At 33.9% G+C, this 17,952-nt stretch overlaps 3 protein-coding genes and 1 pseudogene across 3 annotated transcripts; 1 reads left to right on the forward strand and 3 right to left on the reverse strand.

Moving 5' to 3' along the window:
- The first annotated feature begins 97 nt into the window (after positions 1 to 97).
- On the forward strand, positions 98 to 742 carry LOC110666148 (putative invertase inhibitor; annotated as a pseudogene).
- A 1,077-nt stretch (positions 743 to 1,819) lies between these two features.
- Positions 1,820 to 4,250, reverse strand: LOC110665170 (uncharacterized). Its single transcript, XM_021825183.2, has 6 exons — positions 3,925 to 4,250; positions 3,084 to 3,162; positions 2,943 to 3,005; positions 2,462 to 2,506; positions 2,321 to 2,377; positions 1,820 to 2,213 (listed from the first exon to the last, which is right to left on the reverse strand). The coding sequence occupies exons 1-6, from the start codon at positions 4,152 to 4,154 to the stop codon at positions 2,121 to 2,123; spliced, it is 567 nt and encodes a 188-aa protein (XP_021680875.2). The 5' UTR covers positions 4,155 to 4,250; the 3' UTR covers positions 1,820 to 2,120.
- A 1,055-nt stretch (positions 4,251 to 5,305) lies between these two features.
- On the reverse strand, positions 5,306 to 7,554 carry LOC110665179 (probable pectinesterase/pectinesterase inhibitor 21). The gene is made up of 2 exons (XM_021825193.2): positions 6,250 to 7,554; positions 5,306 to 6,142 (listed from the first exon to the last, which is right to left on the reverse strand). Exons 1-2 carry the CDS (start codon positions 7,301 to 7,303, stop codon positions 5,445 to 5,447), a joined length of 1,752 nt encoding a protein of 583 aa, XP_021680885.2. The 5' UTR covers positions 7,304 to 7,554; the 3' UTR covers positions 5,306 to 5,444.
- A 771-nt stretch (positions 7,555 to 8,325) lies between these two features.
- Positions 8,326 to 11,448, reverse strand: LOC110666204 (pectinesterase-like). Its single transcript, XM_021826618.2, has 2 exons — positions 10,461 to 11,448; positions 8,326 to 9,142 (listed from the first exon to the last, which is right to left on the reverse strand). Exons 1-2 carry the CDS (start codon positions 11,437 to 11,439, stop codon positions 8,451 to 8,453), a joined length of 1,671 nt encoding a protein of 556 aa, XP_021682310.2. The 5' UTR covers positions 11,440 to 11,448; the 3' UTR covers positions 8,326 to 8,450.
- Between the last annotated feature and the right edge of the window lie 6,504 nt (positions 11,449 to 17,952).

The following is a 17,952-nucleotide window of genomic DNA, read 5'->3' on the forward strand; positions in this document are numbered from 1 at the left end:
AAATTGTTAGGCTAAATGTTGGGAATTGTTAGAGGTTGCACTTGGAGCCGTCCTTTGCCAACTTTAAAAAATCATGTTTTCCACACAGACCGTTTAAGCAAGTTCGATTCGATGGTCAAGCTTTTCTCTCGTGGATGAGAGGTTAACAAATAACAATATAATCCATTTCTTTTTAACACCAAAACCTAAGACCACAAACCATCTTAAACTTCTGATAACCACTATTTCTTTCTCAATCTTCTTTTTGTTAAACCTTGTTCTTGCATATCCTATTCACCAAGCCTCAGATTTGGTGGCCAGAACTTGTGATCAAACCTTGTACAAAGAACTATGCAATTCTGCTCTAGGATAAGCCCCTGAAACTGATGTACACGATGTGCAGAGCCTAGCCAAATTTGCATTAAAGACGACATGATTAAATGGAGGTGAAATATACAATCGCATTTCCCAATTGTTTACTACAAAATCAGATGAATTCATCCAGCAATGCCTCTCAGATTGCTCTGAGATCTACCAAGATGCAATTGACCAGCTCGAGGACTCCATTGTAGGTTTGGATTCTAAAGCTTTCAACGATGTTAATACATGGGTCACTGCTGCCATGACAGATGTAGAGTCATGTGAAGATGGATTCAAGGCAAAGCCAGAGATTGCACCTCCATTAACGGATATGAACAAAAGGTTTAGCCAGCTTTGCAGTGTGTCTTTAGCAATAACCAATCTCTTGGCTAAAAATTAGCCCCTTATCTATGTATATTACCCTGCCTGCCCTCTTATCTAATCTATGTATATCAAGACCTTTATGTAAGAGGAGGATGGCATCTATGAGAGAAAATGAAATTGCAATTTCTTTACTCTTAGTTTGGATGGAAAGAAATTTAATAGTATTCTTTTCTACCTCTTGACCAGGATCTAAGGCAAGTTCTTGCAAATCTTATTTTATGAAAAGAGTTATCAATGATTATCCTCTCTTTCTTCCTGAAGAAATGCATGCCTAGCAAATTTTTTGAAGTACTTTTGCAGAAATTCTGTGAATTTCATTTTGTTTTGGCCCCTCTGCAAATTGCCCAATTTCCAGTTTATTATTGAGGTCACCACTCAATTGATATTAATCGAAAAGATTTCATATGCTACCACTTGCACATCTAATAAAGATTTATCCCTCAAGAAATTGTATAATTTAATGCTTAAATACTCAATAATCTCTATTTGACATATTAAAACAATACTACTATAATTTTTTTTATTATTATTTTTAAAAATTTTTGCTGCTCGGGTCCATATACATAACCCTTTCATTTTGTAAGTTAAAAAAATGGCATGCACTAATTTTTATTTATATTCAATTTAATTTAACAATATATAATATTTAAAATTAATAAAATTAATTCAATTATTATATTACAATTTTTTTTTATCTCTAATTTTAAAGAGATTTTTTTTCAATTAAAAAAAAATTCTAGCCGATTCAGCACGGAACCGAAACCGGCTAGAGCCACTTCGCAGTGGAACCAGCTGAAATCGCCCAAGACTAATCCCGTTCTGATTCCATCCCTTAATATTCAACCCTAAACCACCGACCTAGATCAGTGGCCAGCTCTATTTCTAGCTCAAGCAAAACTACAGAGGCAATAGCCGTGCATGCCAGTGCCAAATCAAGGTCACAACTCGCACTGTTGCCACACAAATTTGGGTCTCAAACAAGGGCGCAAAATCACAAACACAGAATATTCAAGCAAAATGTGAAAACAAGGAAATTAAAATTTTCATATAAAAAACATGTGTGCATGCCAAGACTCACAATTGACACTTCAAACTCGAATAATCAAAGTCATGTAATTTATCGGAGAGTAATGTTTAAATAAGCATCAAATTGATACAATGTCATACCAATAGTGAGTCTTGCTAATTCTCACATGTCACAACGGCTCACGACTCTAATTTAACAGTGTTTATATTTTTCATGATAAATAGGACTCCATACAGGATAAACTTGTGATATGAATCTTCTAGAAAATCTTCTCTCACAACACACATTGGATCTTTTAGCTAAGAAGCACAAGATGATTCTGATGATTCACACAGTTGATCTTAGAATCTTGTTGTAGAGCTCCCCTAAATCAATCAAAACTAGCATTCAAGAATTTCAGCAATTCATTCCTTTTACTTTCTGCCTCCTTGTCCTCCTTTGATTTTTCAAGTTTCAATAAGATCTACAAAGTAAAAAAAAACATTGATAATGAACTGCTGGCTACAAGTACCTAAACCGTTTATGAAGATAAGTCTAAGTTCTACGCAGCGCATAAAAGAACAAACTCACCTTTTTTCCTGAAACTGCGCTGCGACGCACACCATCGTCCTTGTCACGCCCTAAAAACTGTAAAAAGCAAATAATAAACGTTATTCAAATGTAAAAATATAAAAGTAGAAAGTGCAGATGAAAATTACAGACTAGATATACCTTAGAAAGCTGTACAGGGCTACTACTTCTCTCATCCTGCTGCTTCTATATATGGCTCCCATTGCCAGGACAAACCCGAGCCAGAAACAAAATCCAGGCAAGTCAACCAAGCAACCACCCAGACATCATGTCACAGACCCCAGCTCCAATTTTCGAAGAGCCAACCATAAGATAGGCAGATTGTATTATAAGTACCTCAGATATTAATAAATCGTTTATGCATTTATTTTCAAACCATTTAAAATCAAATCTAGACTACAAAATGCCTGAGTAACTCAAAATATTCACTACTTTCAAGTACATGTAAAATAAAAGCAATTTGTGAACATAAAGTTACCATTCAATAGTTGAGAGGAAATAAAATGAAGTCAGATGGTCTGAGTGTTGTAAAAATACAGAAAAATGACACCAGGAGATACTGAGGACATTTTAATCAAACAATCATGTGCAAACAAGGCTATATGGAAAAACAGTGGCCTACCTCCTTAACTTTGTGCTTCTGACGTTTATGGCGATGACTCTTACTTCGGTCCTTTTCCTTGGTCTAGAAAGCAAATGAACAATGACATGAGACCAATAAGCAAGCAGAGAAGAGATTAAAACCCTACAATTAAACAACCACCTTCTTATGTCTGTCCTTTTTCTTGTGCCTCCTTGAATGATTTGATGTTTCATGCTCACAGTCAGATGAACTGTCACTCCTACAAACAAAATGTTAAGAAGGAAGTCATCACCAATTTCAAATTAGAATTAAGTGGGGAAAAGACATCCTTAAAAACTGTTGATGCTTATAATAATTTTGCATCTTCATGACATTTCCTACCAAGCCTCTACACCACATTCCATTACGAGAACACAGCACATGTCAGTAAATGCATAATATGCACATAAAACTAAACTTTGGCAAAAATTTTGATGACATTTTTCTGCCTCATAAATTTTGAAAAATCCTAGCTACAGGAAGCACCATTCTATGTTTACTCCAGAAGTATGTTCAGACAAGAATGAGGCCAGTTTACGCTGTTACACTCAAAGACTAAATAAAAAGGGTATTATTCCTACGGTATGCAGTAATTAAAGGGAAAATATATGGCTGTGAAAAATATAGTATTTAGTTGAAAAATCCAAGAAAATAGACAAATACATCATAAAAATGAAAACTCGGAGAAAGGGGTTGGCAGAGAGAATTAGCTTCAACTAAAAATTTGTAAAATTTCTTTAAAAATCCAACCCAAGGGATCATTTAACTCAAAGAAACACAATTATTATCTCAAAAAATTGCATAAATTTGTAGCTAATAAAAAAAAATAGAATTAACCAGAGGATGCCGAAATTATATCAAGAAGAAAATTTGGTATTGCAAAAATCGATAACTCCCGTGAAACATAAAATATCTAAATGGTAAGAATATGCAAAAAGAAAAAATAAGAGTGCTAATAGATTTAGGGTTTGCCAAGAGGAACCTTGAGTAGTAAGAATCAGAGGAGGAATCATAAGAATCCGAGGAGTGGTGGCGTTTACGGCGCCGTTTGGAGTTGGACTTACTACTCTTCTTCCGGATCTTAAGAGCCTCTTTATTTCTGTCCCTGTCTCGGCGGTTGCGGTGACGGCGACGGTACGGAGACGAGGATGAGTCCGACGATGAGGCCGAATCGGATGTGTGGGAGGAAATAGAAGACGATGAGACGGCCATTAATCAGAGAAGGAGAGAGAAGGACGACGAAAGGGTTTTGCTTAAGATTTGTGAGATTTGACAAACCAAATAATCTCGGTCTCCTCCCCTTTTCTTTTTCTTTTCCTTAAATTATTTTTATTATTTAAAATAAATTTATTAAAATTTATCTTTTAATTAAAATATATTTTTAATTAAAAAAAAAAGAGGTGTTTAGAAAACTAAATTATCGAAGAGATCCGAATTTGTTGAGTTTAAATATTTAAACTCAAAATCGTGGCTCAAGGACTCGTTTGCCGTTGACAAACAAGTCGTGTTTATGAAGTGTAACATTAAATCGCGACTGTGAACCGCGACTTGTGAGCTCAAATTCTTTTAAATAATTTATTTTTTATAATATAATTTCAATAAAATATTATATCATAAAATTCATTTTTTTTTTTATTTTTATAAAAAGTCCTATTTTCTATTTAATTGATAAATATTATTTTTTAGAAATATTATTTTTTAGAAATATTTGATGAATATTTTCATGAATAATATAATAATATTTAGTCAAATATATTATTTAACCATTCACTTTTATTTACCTCAACAATGGGAGGAGAACACTCAGCTGATATCAGTGACCGTACTAAAGACATTTTTTCCTTCTCAGTGATGCACAATGAGACATGATCTACATTATGTTCTTATTAGTCATTTCCAGTAACCAGCAAGGGCGAGGCATGCACTGATCAACTCTTTTTGATCCTGGCTTTATTTTCTTACCAATGATGTTTAATTTGGTGAAGTTTTTTTTGACAAAAAGAGAAGAAGAAAGAGAACTAAAGTGGTTACTATAATTTATTTAATTTTATAATTATATAAATTTTAATAATAACATTTTATATCTTGATTGCCCAATTGAACGTGTGTATTTAGTTTTTTTGCTAACTAGGATTTTAGAAGTTTGATAATTATAATTTTATAAATTTCAGATGTAACCAAAATCGATCAAAAGATGATTTCGGCCATAATATTTTAGAGCACAAACATGCATTTTATTGACGGATAAAATCATATGTAAACAATTAGGAATTCTTTTAAAGAAAGAAAGGCTCTATGATACATAATTCTAAAAAGAATTAATTAACAGATCTGATGAAAATGCTGTTCGCTAAGAGAAAAACTGGAGGAAAGAGTAATTTTATGTTTTTTTTTTTTCTCTGGATATTACAATGATGGTAAAAGCTAGTTGTGGGCGAAGATAATCAATCGGTATAGTACATATTAAAAAAAAAAAAAAAGGAGAAATGGAGAATTCTTCTTTCAAGGTCTTGTCAAGTAGGGCGCATAAGGTACTCCTGTGGGCTTGATCCAGGTATCACCTCGGAGGAACCTCCCTGGTGTGAAATCTATGGCGTGTTGACGGGTAATGGTCTTGATTCCATTCCATGTCACACGAGCTTTCTTGTCAGAACCAGGGCCATAGTTGTTGAATTCTGTGTACCAACAAGTCTTGAGTCCAAAATTTCCAAACCATGGCAACCATCCTTCTGCTTCGATCAAATCATCAATGAAGGATTCCATGATGATGGTTCTCGAAAACTCCTTCCATGGACGGCCAAGATATGACTTGAACTGCTTCCTTACAGGGAGCATTTCAGGATGAGCAGTGATAGTACTGTTTTGGATGATAATACCAGATGGTTGTCGCCTTTGCTTCCTTCCTTGAGCAGTCACGATGCACTGCTGGTTTTCCAAGGGCTTGCGGACCAAGAATTTGCAGTTCTGGAAAACCACGGGGGCATCACCAAAGACGAAATCAATGGTGCCTGAGATGGAGCAGTCGCGATAGAACTGGCGCTTGGCGTGTGTGTAAAGCGTATCTTGGTATCCATCCATTGAGCAGTTGTAAAAGATAGCAAAATCAGCAGAAACCCTCAATGCCACAGCCTGATGTTTAATGGCACCAGCGCTGTTCTCAAAGCCAATATTCCTGGCCACAAAGTTGTCTCCAAGAACAACTGCATCAAAAATGTCAGAATTTATCAATTCTTTGTAATTGCAGGAGAAATTTTATTTAAGAAGTTGGAAAAAAAAAACAATGATAATAAAAATGAAGCCTACGTACCAACTGTTGCGGTGTGGTAGGTGTTGATTCCATCGATGAAGTTCTTATTCCCAGTGATGCGAGTCTTATCAGGGCCATCTCCCATAACCATCAAATTGTCCAGAGTCTTATTGAACTCAACGTACTCGTTGTAAATTCCCTGCTTGATGTACAGTACAAAGGTCTCGTTTGTCTCCCTCTTGGGGATACTTCGCAATGCGGCGCGGATAGTTTTGAAATCTCCACTTCCGTCCTTAGCAACAACAAGATCGGGTTTAATCTTGGAAGCAGGCACGCTAAGGAGTCTGCGAGTTCCAGGTTCGACCCAGCTAGGGAATTCAGCGAATTGATCACCATTGCCTACAACAAGAATTTCATCCTCCAGAAGGCGGCGGCTGATGCCTGGAATTTGCAGCTCTGTGAGCACACTAGAGAATCCATCAATAATGTCAAGACCATTGCTGCTCATCTCCATTGCAGTGTTTAATGCCTTCTTCATTCTCTCTCCTGCATCGGATGTTGAATTTTCGAAACCATCCAGGCAAGTCTCTTGGTAAGTTATGGAAGCGCTAAGCCAAGTCCTCAAATCTGCCATTAGCTCATCCAACTGGCTGATATCGAAGTCGGCAACTTTCTCAAAAGAGGACTGGAGCTCACTAATAGACATGTTCATGAGTTCTTTGCAGCTACTAAGAGCACCCTGGGCTCTGGGATCCTTTTCGAGTTCTTGCAAGGTAACAGATTTCTTGGCAGCTTCATTAATCTCTTTCTGTGCAACTTTAAATGCGATCTTGATGAGTTCTTTGGGATCTGTAGTGTTTCCTGCCGATTTTTCTAGGCTTTTCTCACATGTTTGTTTGTAGTTTGCAGGTTGGCAAAGAGCTTTGATGGCTTTCATGGAGGCAGATATCTCACTGCTACTTTTATGGCTTTTGCCATTGATGTCTTCTTCGTTGTGGCTGTCATTGTTGAAGTTGACGCCAACGGTGACAGCAATCACCATAGCTACCAGGAGGAAAGAAGAGACGCCAATAATGGCTAATCTCCTTTTGCTACCTGAATCGTCTCCTGACATCTTCAGTCGAAGCAGCTCTTCAATATATCAAACAAAGGAAGGGAAAAAGAAAAATGGGATTAAATTCAAAAAGCATAAAATTAATTAAACACCACTTTTCTTTCCCCCTATGTTTCTTTAATGTTCTTGAAAAATTTTGTTTTTTTTTTTTTTAATTGTCTCTATTCTCCCTAGAACGCAAGAGGCTGCTGCGGTTCAAGGGAGAGGATCCGATGAAGAGCCAGTTTGCGTCCCACTTGGGAAATATAAGCCTGAAACACCTCCCTGAGTTGTGAGTCATGAGACATGGATAGTTTTTATAATAAGAATTCAACAGATGAATAGTTTCTAAACTTAGTTAAATTCGGTTAGCAAATAAATATGAGGTATTGAGCGAGGAGAGGAGAAGACAGAACAGGACAGGTAAAGCCATTGTTGTCATTGCTTTCCTGGAATGAAGCTACCACCTTATGTTTTCAGGATATCTTTCATTTTTTTTAACTGCTACTAATTTAAGGCCATTGAAGGGAAACCAATAATCTACTAATTTTGCACATTACATATTGTCTCTAAATTAATTATTTTAGGCAAAAATTTTATGGGAACCTTTTCTTTTTATAATTTTGCCACTGAATAATATTATAACAACTTTGAAAATTTTGGCATAGTCAAAAAGAAGGAGAAGATGATGATCATCAGTTTGGAAGAATAAAAAGACACTACTATCTGAACTGATGATGAAGGTCCCCAATAAAATGTCCATAATATATTTGATAATAAAATTCATTTTTATCTTTTCTTAGCTCCCTTAAATATAAAAACAGTGGATGTGGGTTTGAATGTGTGCATAAGCTAATATAATTAATTAATTCCATAATATATTCTTTTTATGAAATTAATTATTAAAAAAATCAGAAAATTTTTATAGGCACTTAGTGTACCAAATTAATAGAAAGTCAATAAACTATAAATTTAAGTAGGTCCAACCATAATTTTATATAATATAACATAAATAAATTGATTGAGTGTATATATGTGGATATAGTAAGACTCATTTCTCATGTTTCTCTCATGACAACGGATAAGCAATTGATCAATATTTAAAAAACAAAACATAACATAACATAAGAACCAGTAAAATTGTCAATCATTTTGGAAGTCAAGTAATTCACAGCAAACCACCAAAATAAGGCACACCGGTCGCCGGCAACCAGAAATCTCCCAGTGTGAAGTTGGATACAGTGAAGTTCGCCGCATCGGTAGCATTAATCAAATGATAACCAGGCCATGTAACCCTATTAGTAGGATCTGATCCTGGACCAGTGTTATCAAATTCTGCATAATAAAGTGTAGCAAGTGCAAAATCTCCTGACCATGGAGCCCAACCAGAAGGATCAATTAGACTATCTATGAAAGATTGCATCACAACTGTTCTTGAATACTCCTTCCATGGCCTCCCTAAGTAAGACTTTGTAGTGCCATTGCTTGAGGCCAAGTCCTCAGCTGCCAATATACTACAATTTTGTATTGAAGTGCCCGTGTTTTGGTTAGGGTCAGTTCTGCCATGTGCAGTTACGGTGTTGAACTGGCCATTCAAGGGTAGTCTTGTATAAATCTTGCAGTTCTGGAAAACAACAACGGCGTTACCGAATATGTAATCTATGGTGCCATATATTTCACAGTTCCTGTAGAATTGCCTGAGAGAATGAGTATATAAGGTGTCTTGGTACCCTTCAAAGCTGCAGTTATAGAATGCAGATAAATCAGCTCCATTTCTAACTGCCACCGCTTGCTGCTTAATTGCTCCTGCTGTGTTCTGAAATGTTATGTTCACTGCAACAAAACCTTGCCCAACTGCAGCTGCACCAGAAAATTTTCAGGGCCCACAACATGTTAAAAGAAGGAAAAACAGGAGAAAATAGGAAATACCAAATTCACTGGCATGTATATATGGTAGTAATAATAAATATCAAATTTTTTTTATCTGTTTATTGAACTTTTGTTTTCAATATGAGAAGGGAAATGTCATGGTTCGAATCCTGGTTCTGCAGTATTATACAGGATAAGAATTCGATTACTAGGCTATTCTCTTAACAGCAGAGGAAAAAAAAAAGGAGATTAATTTATAGCAAGATCATGCGACTCTAAACTTAAGATTGTTTTAATGTTAGGACATAGTCATGTTCTTATTAGTTAGGGTTATTCCATGTCAGCATTTAACATAAAATAATAACCTAATGGTAGTTATACATTTGTATAAATATAGTTATATATATTTTTGGTTGTCATTCCAATTAGGAAATCTTACATAGAATAACATGTAGATTTATTAATTTTTTATTTTTAATATTTAAATTGTTAATATATTTATATTTATAATTATTATTAATCAATTTTAATATAATAAATATAAATTTAATATTATATAAATTATTAAAAGATATATCTCAAAAATGCATTAAAAATATATAAAATGTTAAAAAATAATTATTAATATAAACTTACATTAATATCCCAAATAATTAAAAAAATATAAATAAAAAGTAACATAAAACATAAAAAATATACTTCCATCTAAAAAATTGCAATCAATTTATTTTAAATATAATATTATCAATTAATATATTTTATTATTTTATAATTTATAATATTAAAAGTTGATTGTTATTTTTGATAAATTAAAAAAATAATATAATAAACTTTTAAATAATGAATTTGATTATGAAAGTTTTGAGATTTTCCAATCCATCGTTAAAGGAAATAATAATTTATTTATGAAAATTTAGGTAACGCTGGTAATGATAAAAGTAATAAAGATATTTTTAGAAAATTAAATAAAAAGGAGATTAATTAATTAATATAAAAGACGATAATTATTATAATCATAAATAATAATCATTTTTACATGCTAAGTAACAATTGCCGACACTAATAAAAAATCTATACACATGTTAATATCAAAGAAAAATTGTCACTTTATGCATATAAAAAAAATAAATATATTATATATGGATTCTATTTAGGTAGACTCAGTGTAAATCAAAGATATAAGATATATAATAAAACTCATTTATTAAATCCATAGGTTTCATGGACTAAATCTAAATCTAAACAAGAATTTCAATATATAGATTACTCAAGAGGCATGTCACACGATGAATATGAAGTTTTAGCTTACCAAACGTGGCAGAGTTAAATGTAGTCCACCCATCAACGACACTCCGGTTTCCAGCGATGATGGTCTGGTTAATACCATCACCGATCATCATCAAGTATTTCTTGTACTTTGGAATGGAAACATACTCGTTATAAACCCCTGCAACCACGTAAATCACAAAATATCCGTCGCTGCTAGCTGTGTTATTAGGTGCAGCATTCACAGCGTCGGTAATAGTAGCAAAATCCCCAGTTCCATATGGATTCACGACCGCCATTTTTCTCACTGAAACACCATCTGTAAATGCTTGAAGGAGTTTTCTTCCAATTATAGACTTGTGCGTCTGTAAAGGCAAGCTTTTTCTTGCACCAACCTCCATATTGGGGAATGTGTCGTTTCTTTCTGTTAGCAATCTACCTTCCTTTGTGTTAGGAGCCCAAGCATGTAGAAAAAGAGCGAGGGAGACACTACAATACTGGGTTCCATTAGAAAGAGGTGCAGATAGGCTATTCAAGATATTTGAAGCTGATGCTGAGGATTGAAGGCCTTCCAGGCAAGTTTCTAGGTTGGTCAAAGTGGCACTAAACAACGTTAGTAGATCAAAGGTAATCGAGCCTGGAAGATTGTTATCATTAGAAATATTTGTAGTTTCGAATGCATATGACAAGAAGTCTATGTTTAGCTGAGCTAAAAACAGGCAATCTTCAAGGGCGAGAACGGTGGATTCATAGGATGTAGAGGGTAGGTTCAAGTAATGTAGGACGAGTGAAAGAAAGCTTCTTGCATTCGTCAAGGAATTGGAAATAGAAATCTTGGCATAGTCGTGGATGGTTCCACGCTTGTTATATGGCAAAGAGGATTTGCAAAAGGATGGATGAGGAGTGGAGTTACAAAGAGTTTCTGGAGTATTGAAGATTGGTATAGAGTCTGCAAGGGAAAGGGAGAAGAAAAGCATGAGAAAAAGGGAAATGGTGCTTAGAGAAGAAAACTTAGAAGCCATGGTAATGGGAGTAGCTAATGAGAATGATTTGGATAATGAGAATTGTGGATTATTTAGGTTTGTATTTATAGATATGAACCGCGTTTGATCTTGATATACCTTCACCAGTAAGCTGTGTCTTCTTTCTTTTTGGTGCACCAATATGTGAGGAAGGAATAAAAAACTATGGATATGGAAGATTATATAATATTTCTTGTGCACATAAAAGTAGTATTCCCTCTCTCGTAGAAAAGTAGATTCTTCTTGTAATGTATAGAGTAGGTCCTATATGATTGTAAGAGATAACGCATGTGCACCGGGTGCACCGAATAATCTTTCGATATGGATATATAATTCTAAGCTATTATTGGTTAGGTTGCAGGTATAATTAATATTATAAAGAATATTAAAAACCTACCATCACTATCTATTAAATAAATAGGTTTATCTACCTCTTCTAATATTATTCACAGAGACTATCTCATATTTTGTAGTCCATTAATTGTAAAAGGCCAATAATTATGTATATATTAAGGAAAAAAAAAGGTTAATTTCAGTACCCCAACAAAAATAAGTCGATCTCATCAGAGAGATATATATACATCATTGTTTATTATATTTTGCTTTCAAATTAAACCCACCACAGTTGCTTAATCATCTAATAATCGAATGTATATATCATATATAAAATTAAAAATTCAAAACCTGATGACTCAAAAATTTTAAGGCAGCTTGCTGAGCTAATATATTTGATTTCATAATAATTAATTAGTATTTATCTATATATTTACACTGCCATTTAAAATAAATAGATATTATAAAAATATCAAAATGCATGTATAGGAAAAATAAAATAGATAATTTATTCAATTTAATGATATATACAAGTGTTGGGAAGGTTTTTGCTTAAAATGAAGGAATTGTAAACCATATTATAATAATAATAGTAGTAAAAAAAGAACGTGAGTAGCATTAAGAGCATATTGAATAATTATTATGTACATAATAGCAACGTGCAGACATTACTTGTCTTCCAAATCTCAATAGCTTGGAGACTTGGACAGTATTCTGTTATTTGACCTTGCAATTTGTATATATTCAACAACCCAAACAAGGTGGCTTTAAGTTCAAACCTGGAGAAAGTTTTGCAACTTGAAAAGTAAACAGCCTTCGTGGGGTCGAAGCAATCGAAGATTCTTGCGTTTTTGGTTTTTTTTTTTTTTTTTCTGTGTAAAATTTCCATGAAAGTAAAAACTTCATTTGTGTGTTTTCTTGAAGCACTATTTCCAACAAACGAAGTTAGCTCAACTGTGGAGTAACCCGCTCACGGTTTTGGTTTGGAATCCCCGGTTTTGAGTTGGTTATTTTTTAAATTTTAAATTGAATTATATGAAGTCAGGTCAAGCCAGTTTTAATTGCAGTTTGATTAATCCATTGGTTAGTTTTTTTAAATCGGATATTGAATCTCAAAGTTTAATTGAATTCAATTCGAGACTTAAAAAAGGGATTGAATATGGTTTTTAGAGTTATAATTATGTCTAAAACTTTTAATTTTGTGTGAAATATTCATATTTATCATAATATTAGTCAAAGATGAAATTAAATTTAAAAAATTAATAAAAATTACAATATAACACCTCAAGCTTTCAATTAATTAAAATTCGAGAGCTTTACTCACTTCAATTATATAGCCAATGTATTGACCCATTTAAATGATAATATAAAATAATAATGACATATTAATGTAATTATTGATGATAATTAATAATAGATAAAATATATTTTTTAAAATATAAAGTTTAACTAATCAATTATTTTATTAATAATATATATATATATATATATATATAGAGAGAGAGAGAGAGAGAGAGAGAGAGAGAGATTTTTTTTCCTTTTCCAGTAATGTATTTCCAGCGCGTTTATAGATAAATTGAATATTAGCAAACAATCAACATTGTGAGCTACTCATATAATCGAGTCGCAATTAGAGTCTAGGCTGATAATAACATAATAGAATGCCTACACTATGAATGACAATGATTGTGAGGGACAAATTAAAAATATGAAAATTATTTGTTATATATATATATATATATATATGAGAGTAGGTTTTCATGTATATATGAATAGATTTCAGCAATTTATAATTATCTTGTAGGTTTTTTTTAAATAATAATTATATTTATATATATATATATATATGTATAACTACTATTGGATTATCATTTCATGTCAATGTTAATTTTTTTTTTTTTTTGGCAAGAGATAGATACACACATGTTTCAGTGACGAAAATGAACGCTTGTTAAAACCATGACAATTTTAATAAGGTCTTTATTCCCATATAAGCCATATGAGAATTTAGGAGAATTTCAGAACTTTTATTGAATTCTTGAAAAGAGAAGGATTGTAATTTGTTTGTATCAGCTCAGGTATATATATATAAGTGAAAGAAAGTTACTGCTATACTGAGCTGGAGAACTAACTCTACAACTAATCAAAACAATTAATTAACTAACTATTCTCAGCCACATGTTGTGAACTGATTAAGTACTTCAGCTAACTAATTTTCCCTCCAATTTTGGCTTTAGCTTCTTCAACGGATTTGCTCTTTGCTGAGGCGTCTAATTCAACTTGATCATCTAATACCTCCTCGCAAGCTGAGGAATAGATATTGATCATTCTCAGCTTGTACATAATTGCATGAAATGGAACAGACGCTAAAGGCTTGGTACACATAACTGCAAGCTAATCAGTTGAAGAAATAGGCATTAATTTGATGAGCCCTTGATGAAGCTTCTCCCAAACTACATGGCAATTAATTTCAATGTGTTTCGTGCGCTCATGGAATGTTGGATTAGCTACTATTTACAAGGCAGATTTATTGTCACAAAATAATAAAGCTGGAGCTGAATGATTAACGTGCATATCTTTGAGCAGATAATGAAGCCATTGTATTTCACAAGTGGTAGCAGCTAAGGCACGATATTCAGCTTCTGAAGATGATCGAGACACGGTTGATTGCTTTTTTAGCCTTCCAACAGATAAGTGCCAATCCATAAAAGATGCAAAAACTAGTGACAGATTTTCTAGAATTAACGCAGCTAGCCCAATCAGAGTCACTGAATGCTTTGAGTTGCTAATCAGATTTAGAAGGGAAAAAAATTCATGCACCAGGTGAAGCTTTGATATACTGCAATATGCGATGAGCTACTTAAAGATGAAGTTAGGTAGGTTGAGCAACAAATTGACTCAACTACTATACAACGAAAGCTATGTCTGGCCGTGTAGAAGTCAAATACAACAATCGTCCTATCAACCTTCGATACATTTGGATATCTGCTAGCGGCTCTCCTTCAGTGCTACTTAATTTGAGGTTCGAATCCATAGGTGTAGTAGCTGGTTTGCTATCAAGAAAGCCAGCATCTGAAAGTATGTCAAGAGCATATTTGCGTTGGCTCAAAGAAATACCACTAGATTTTCTTACTACTTCAAGACCAAGGAAAAATTTTAGATTTCCAAGGTCTTTGATTTTAAATTGATCATCAAGAAACTGTTTTACTAGCTGAATTTCATCCATGCTAGTTCTTGCAAGGATTACATCATCAACGTATACTAACATGATGGTTAGTGACTCAGATGTATGCTTCACAAACAAAGAGTAATCAGCCTGAGATTGAACATATTGAAGGCTGAGTAAAGCAGTTGACAGTTTAGAAAACCATTGGTGACTAGCCTGCTTAAGCCCATAAAGAGATTTTTGCAAGCGACAAACTTTGTTAAGACCAGCATTGAATCCAAGAGGAAGTGGCATATAAACCTCCTCATGAAGCTCTCCATGTAGAAAGGCATTATTAACATTTAATTGATGTAAATGCCATCCATTAGCAGCTGCTAGAGCAAGAAGAAGTCTCATAGTAGTAATCTTAGCAACAGGGGAAAATGTATCAAAGTAATCCAAACCTTCTGTTTGTGTGTAGCCCTTAGCCACTAGGCAGGCTTTATACCTCTCAACAGTGCCATCAGCCTTGTATTTAACTCTAAAAAACCATTTGCATCTGATAGCACTCTTTCCTAGAGGGAGATCAGTGATTGTCCATGTTTTATTAAGTTCAAGAGCTTCAATCTCATTCTGCATTGCCTTTTTCCAACTGTCATGCTTAATGTCTTCAGCATAGTTTTTAGGTTCCGAATGAGTAGAAATGGACATAGTATAATGAAATTGTGATGGAGAGAGATAAGTGTATGAAAGCACAGAAGATATAGGATATAGTGTACCTTGAAAGATGGAGGGATTGGTACCAGCTGAAGTAGATGCCAATTGACAGTGATAGTCTTTAAGATATGAAGGTGGCCTGCTGATTCTTGTTGAATGTCGAATAGGGATTTGAGAAGGAGTAGGAGAAGAATTATTAGGTGTTAAAGGAGAGAAAACAGGAAGAGATAGATCAAAAAAGGAAGAGTTAGGTATAGTGTTATCTTGTGGTAGAGAAGGTTAAAAAGATGAATCATAAGTGAAAGGAAAGATGTCTTCGTTAAATGTGACATGTCTTGAGATGAAAATATCTCTAGCTGAAGGTCTCAAAGAAGAAACCCTTTTGTACTAGGTTTATACCCAAGGAAAATACATTTCTTGGCTCAAGGAGAAAATTTAGAGCGTTGCACACTACTAGTAGAGGCAAAACATAGGGAGCCAAATACTTTAAGATTTGTAAAATCAGGTAGTTTATTGTACAGTAGTTTAAAGGGAGTTTTGTTGTGTAATAAAGGAGAAGGCAACCTATTTATCAAGTACACAGCATGCACTACTGTAAAAGACCAGTATGGGAGTTTGGCTTGAAAGAACAGAGATCGAGCAACATTGAGTATGTACTGGTGCTTGCGTTCCACTATGGCATTTTGTTGTGGAGTTTCTACACATGATGTTTGGTGTATGATGTCTTTGGAAGCATAGAAATCGTGCATTTTAAACTCAACGCCATTATCACTTCTTATAAGTTTAACCTTGACGGCAAATTGATTCTCAATCATTAGAATAAAAGATTGCAAAGAAGCTCTTGTTTAAGATTTGGATTGCATTAAAAACACCCATGTGTGTCTGGTACAATCATTAACAACCGTAAGAAAGTATCTATGATTATTAACAGAAGGTACAATAAAGGGACCCCATATGTCAACATGAATGAGATCAAAAAATTTATTAGAATGAGAAGTACTCTTGGGAAATGAGAGCTTTTTGTGTTTAGCAAAGTGACAGACTTCACAAGCACTATTATTATTGAAGCTAAAATTAGGAATGTAAGACTTAAGAAGTTGGATTCTTAAATCAGAGGGATGCCCAGAATGATAGTGCCAAAGATCAAGAGAGAGGTTGTGACACTCTTTACCCGTCTACAGTATAGTCGAGCAAGATATGCCACACAGTATACCGGAACACCATATTTTATCTCAATTATTTTTATCCTTCCTTAATTTATTTTTTTATGATGATGAAATGCAATTTGGGAGATTTGAGTCATTTAAGTCATTTATTGAAATTATAAATTCATTTGAGGTTCCAAAAATTTTATAGAAAATCCGGCAGAGTATCGGCTAAAAATGGAGAAAACAATTCTTCAGAACCTATGAAAAACACTTCCTATAAATTTTCAATCATTCTCAAACTCTAATAACCATCAACATGGTCTCAACAATTCTCAACATTCACAACCATCTAAAGTTTTCAACATGAATCCACAATTTCATTCAAATTCAAAATTAAATTTAATTTCATGAAGATATTCTCAAATTATTTTAAATAACGAAATTTTACAAAATATGTGCATCAACATATGATTACATAAATTTATTATTTACATGAGTTCATAATGTACAAACCACAAACTACTACTACCCATTACAAAATACAAAAATAAAATTTCAAAAGGAACCTAAAGGTCCTACCACTGATGCACTGCAAATAAGAGGTGACTCTGACTCTATGCAGATCTGTGACCTCACCCAGTCTGTGGTTTGCTAGGCTCTCTATCTGTCTCTCCAGAACCTACGCGTGGCAAAAAGCGACGTGCTAGCAATAATGCTTAGTGATGCTAATAATAAAATAAAAAGAACGAAAATAAATATGCAGTGTGTATATTGATGTCTCATGCAAATAAATTTTTTGTAATTATTTGTAGTCTATTTATTTGGCACTTGTTATATCAATGATTTTATTAAATTTATCAACTTCCATTTTTGATTGCCCAAGTAACCTATACTAGATGACTGGATTGGATGAACGGGTAAACTGGCACTGGATACCAAGTACCTCGGGCCGTCACATCATCGGTCACGTATGTATCTCCCGGTGTGCAACAGAACAGCTGATAAGCTGTAATAAACATTAGACACAAGACCAAGTATCATCATAATATCAGAATGGCTAAAAGCCATACAATTACAGAATGACATAATGCCATGTGCAGTACTGCTAACTGAACCCTATTGGCATGCCAACCTATCCAAACCAATCTTACTAGGTGTACTAGGGCACAT

Source organism: Hevea brasiliensis, chromosome 5 (genome assembly GCF_030052815.1).
Source record: "Hevea brasiliensis isolate MT/VB/25A 57/8 chromosome 5, ASM3005281v1, whole genome shotgun sequence".
Taxonomy (NCBI): domain Eukaryota; kingdom Viridiplantae; phylum Streptophyta; class Magnoliopsida; order Malpighiales; family Euphorbiaceae; genus Hevea; species Hevea brasiliensis.

What these genes read in the sequence shown, in the direction of transcription:
- LOC110665179 (XM_021825193.2), bottom strand. Translation starts at nt 7,303, where the DNA reads ATGTCAGGAGACGATTCAGGTAGCAAAAGGAGATTAGCCATTATTGGC. An exon ending in CTACCACACCGCAACAGTTG is followed by an intron (nt 6,143 to 6,249) that starts GTACGTAGGCTT and finishes TTTTTGATGCAG; the next exon opens with TTGTTCTTGGAGACAACTTT.
- LOC110665170 (XM_021825183.2), bottom strand. Translation starts at nt 4,154, where the DNA reads ATGGCCGTCTCATCGTCTTCTATTTCCTCCCACACATCCGATTCGGCC. An exon ending in TCTGATTCTTACTACTCAAG is followed by an intron (nt 3,163 to 3,924) that starts GTTCCTCTTGGC and finishes TTTTGTTTGTAG; the next exon opens with GAGTGACAGTTCATCTGACT. An exon ending in GCGCAGTTTCAGGAAAAAAG is followed by an intron (nt 2,214 to 2,320) that starts GTGAGTTTGTTC and finishes TTTACTTTGTAG; the next exon opens with ATCTTATTGAAACTTGAAAA.
- LOC110666204 (XM_021826618.2), bottom strand. Translation starts at nt 11,439, where the DNA reads ATGGCTTCTAAGTTTTCTTCTCTAAGCACCATTTCCCTTTTTCTCATG. An exon ending in ATTTAACTCTGCCACGTTTG is followed by an intron (nt 9,143 to 10,460) that starts GTAAGCTAAAAC and finishes TTTCTGGTGCAG; the next exon opens with CTGCAGTTGGGCAAGGTTTT.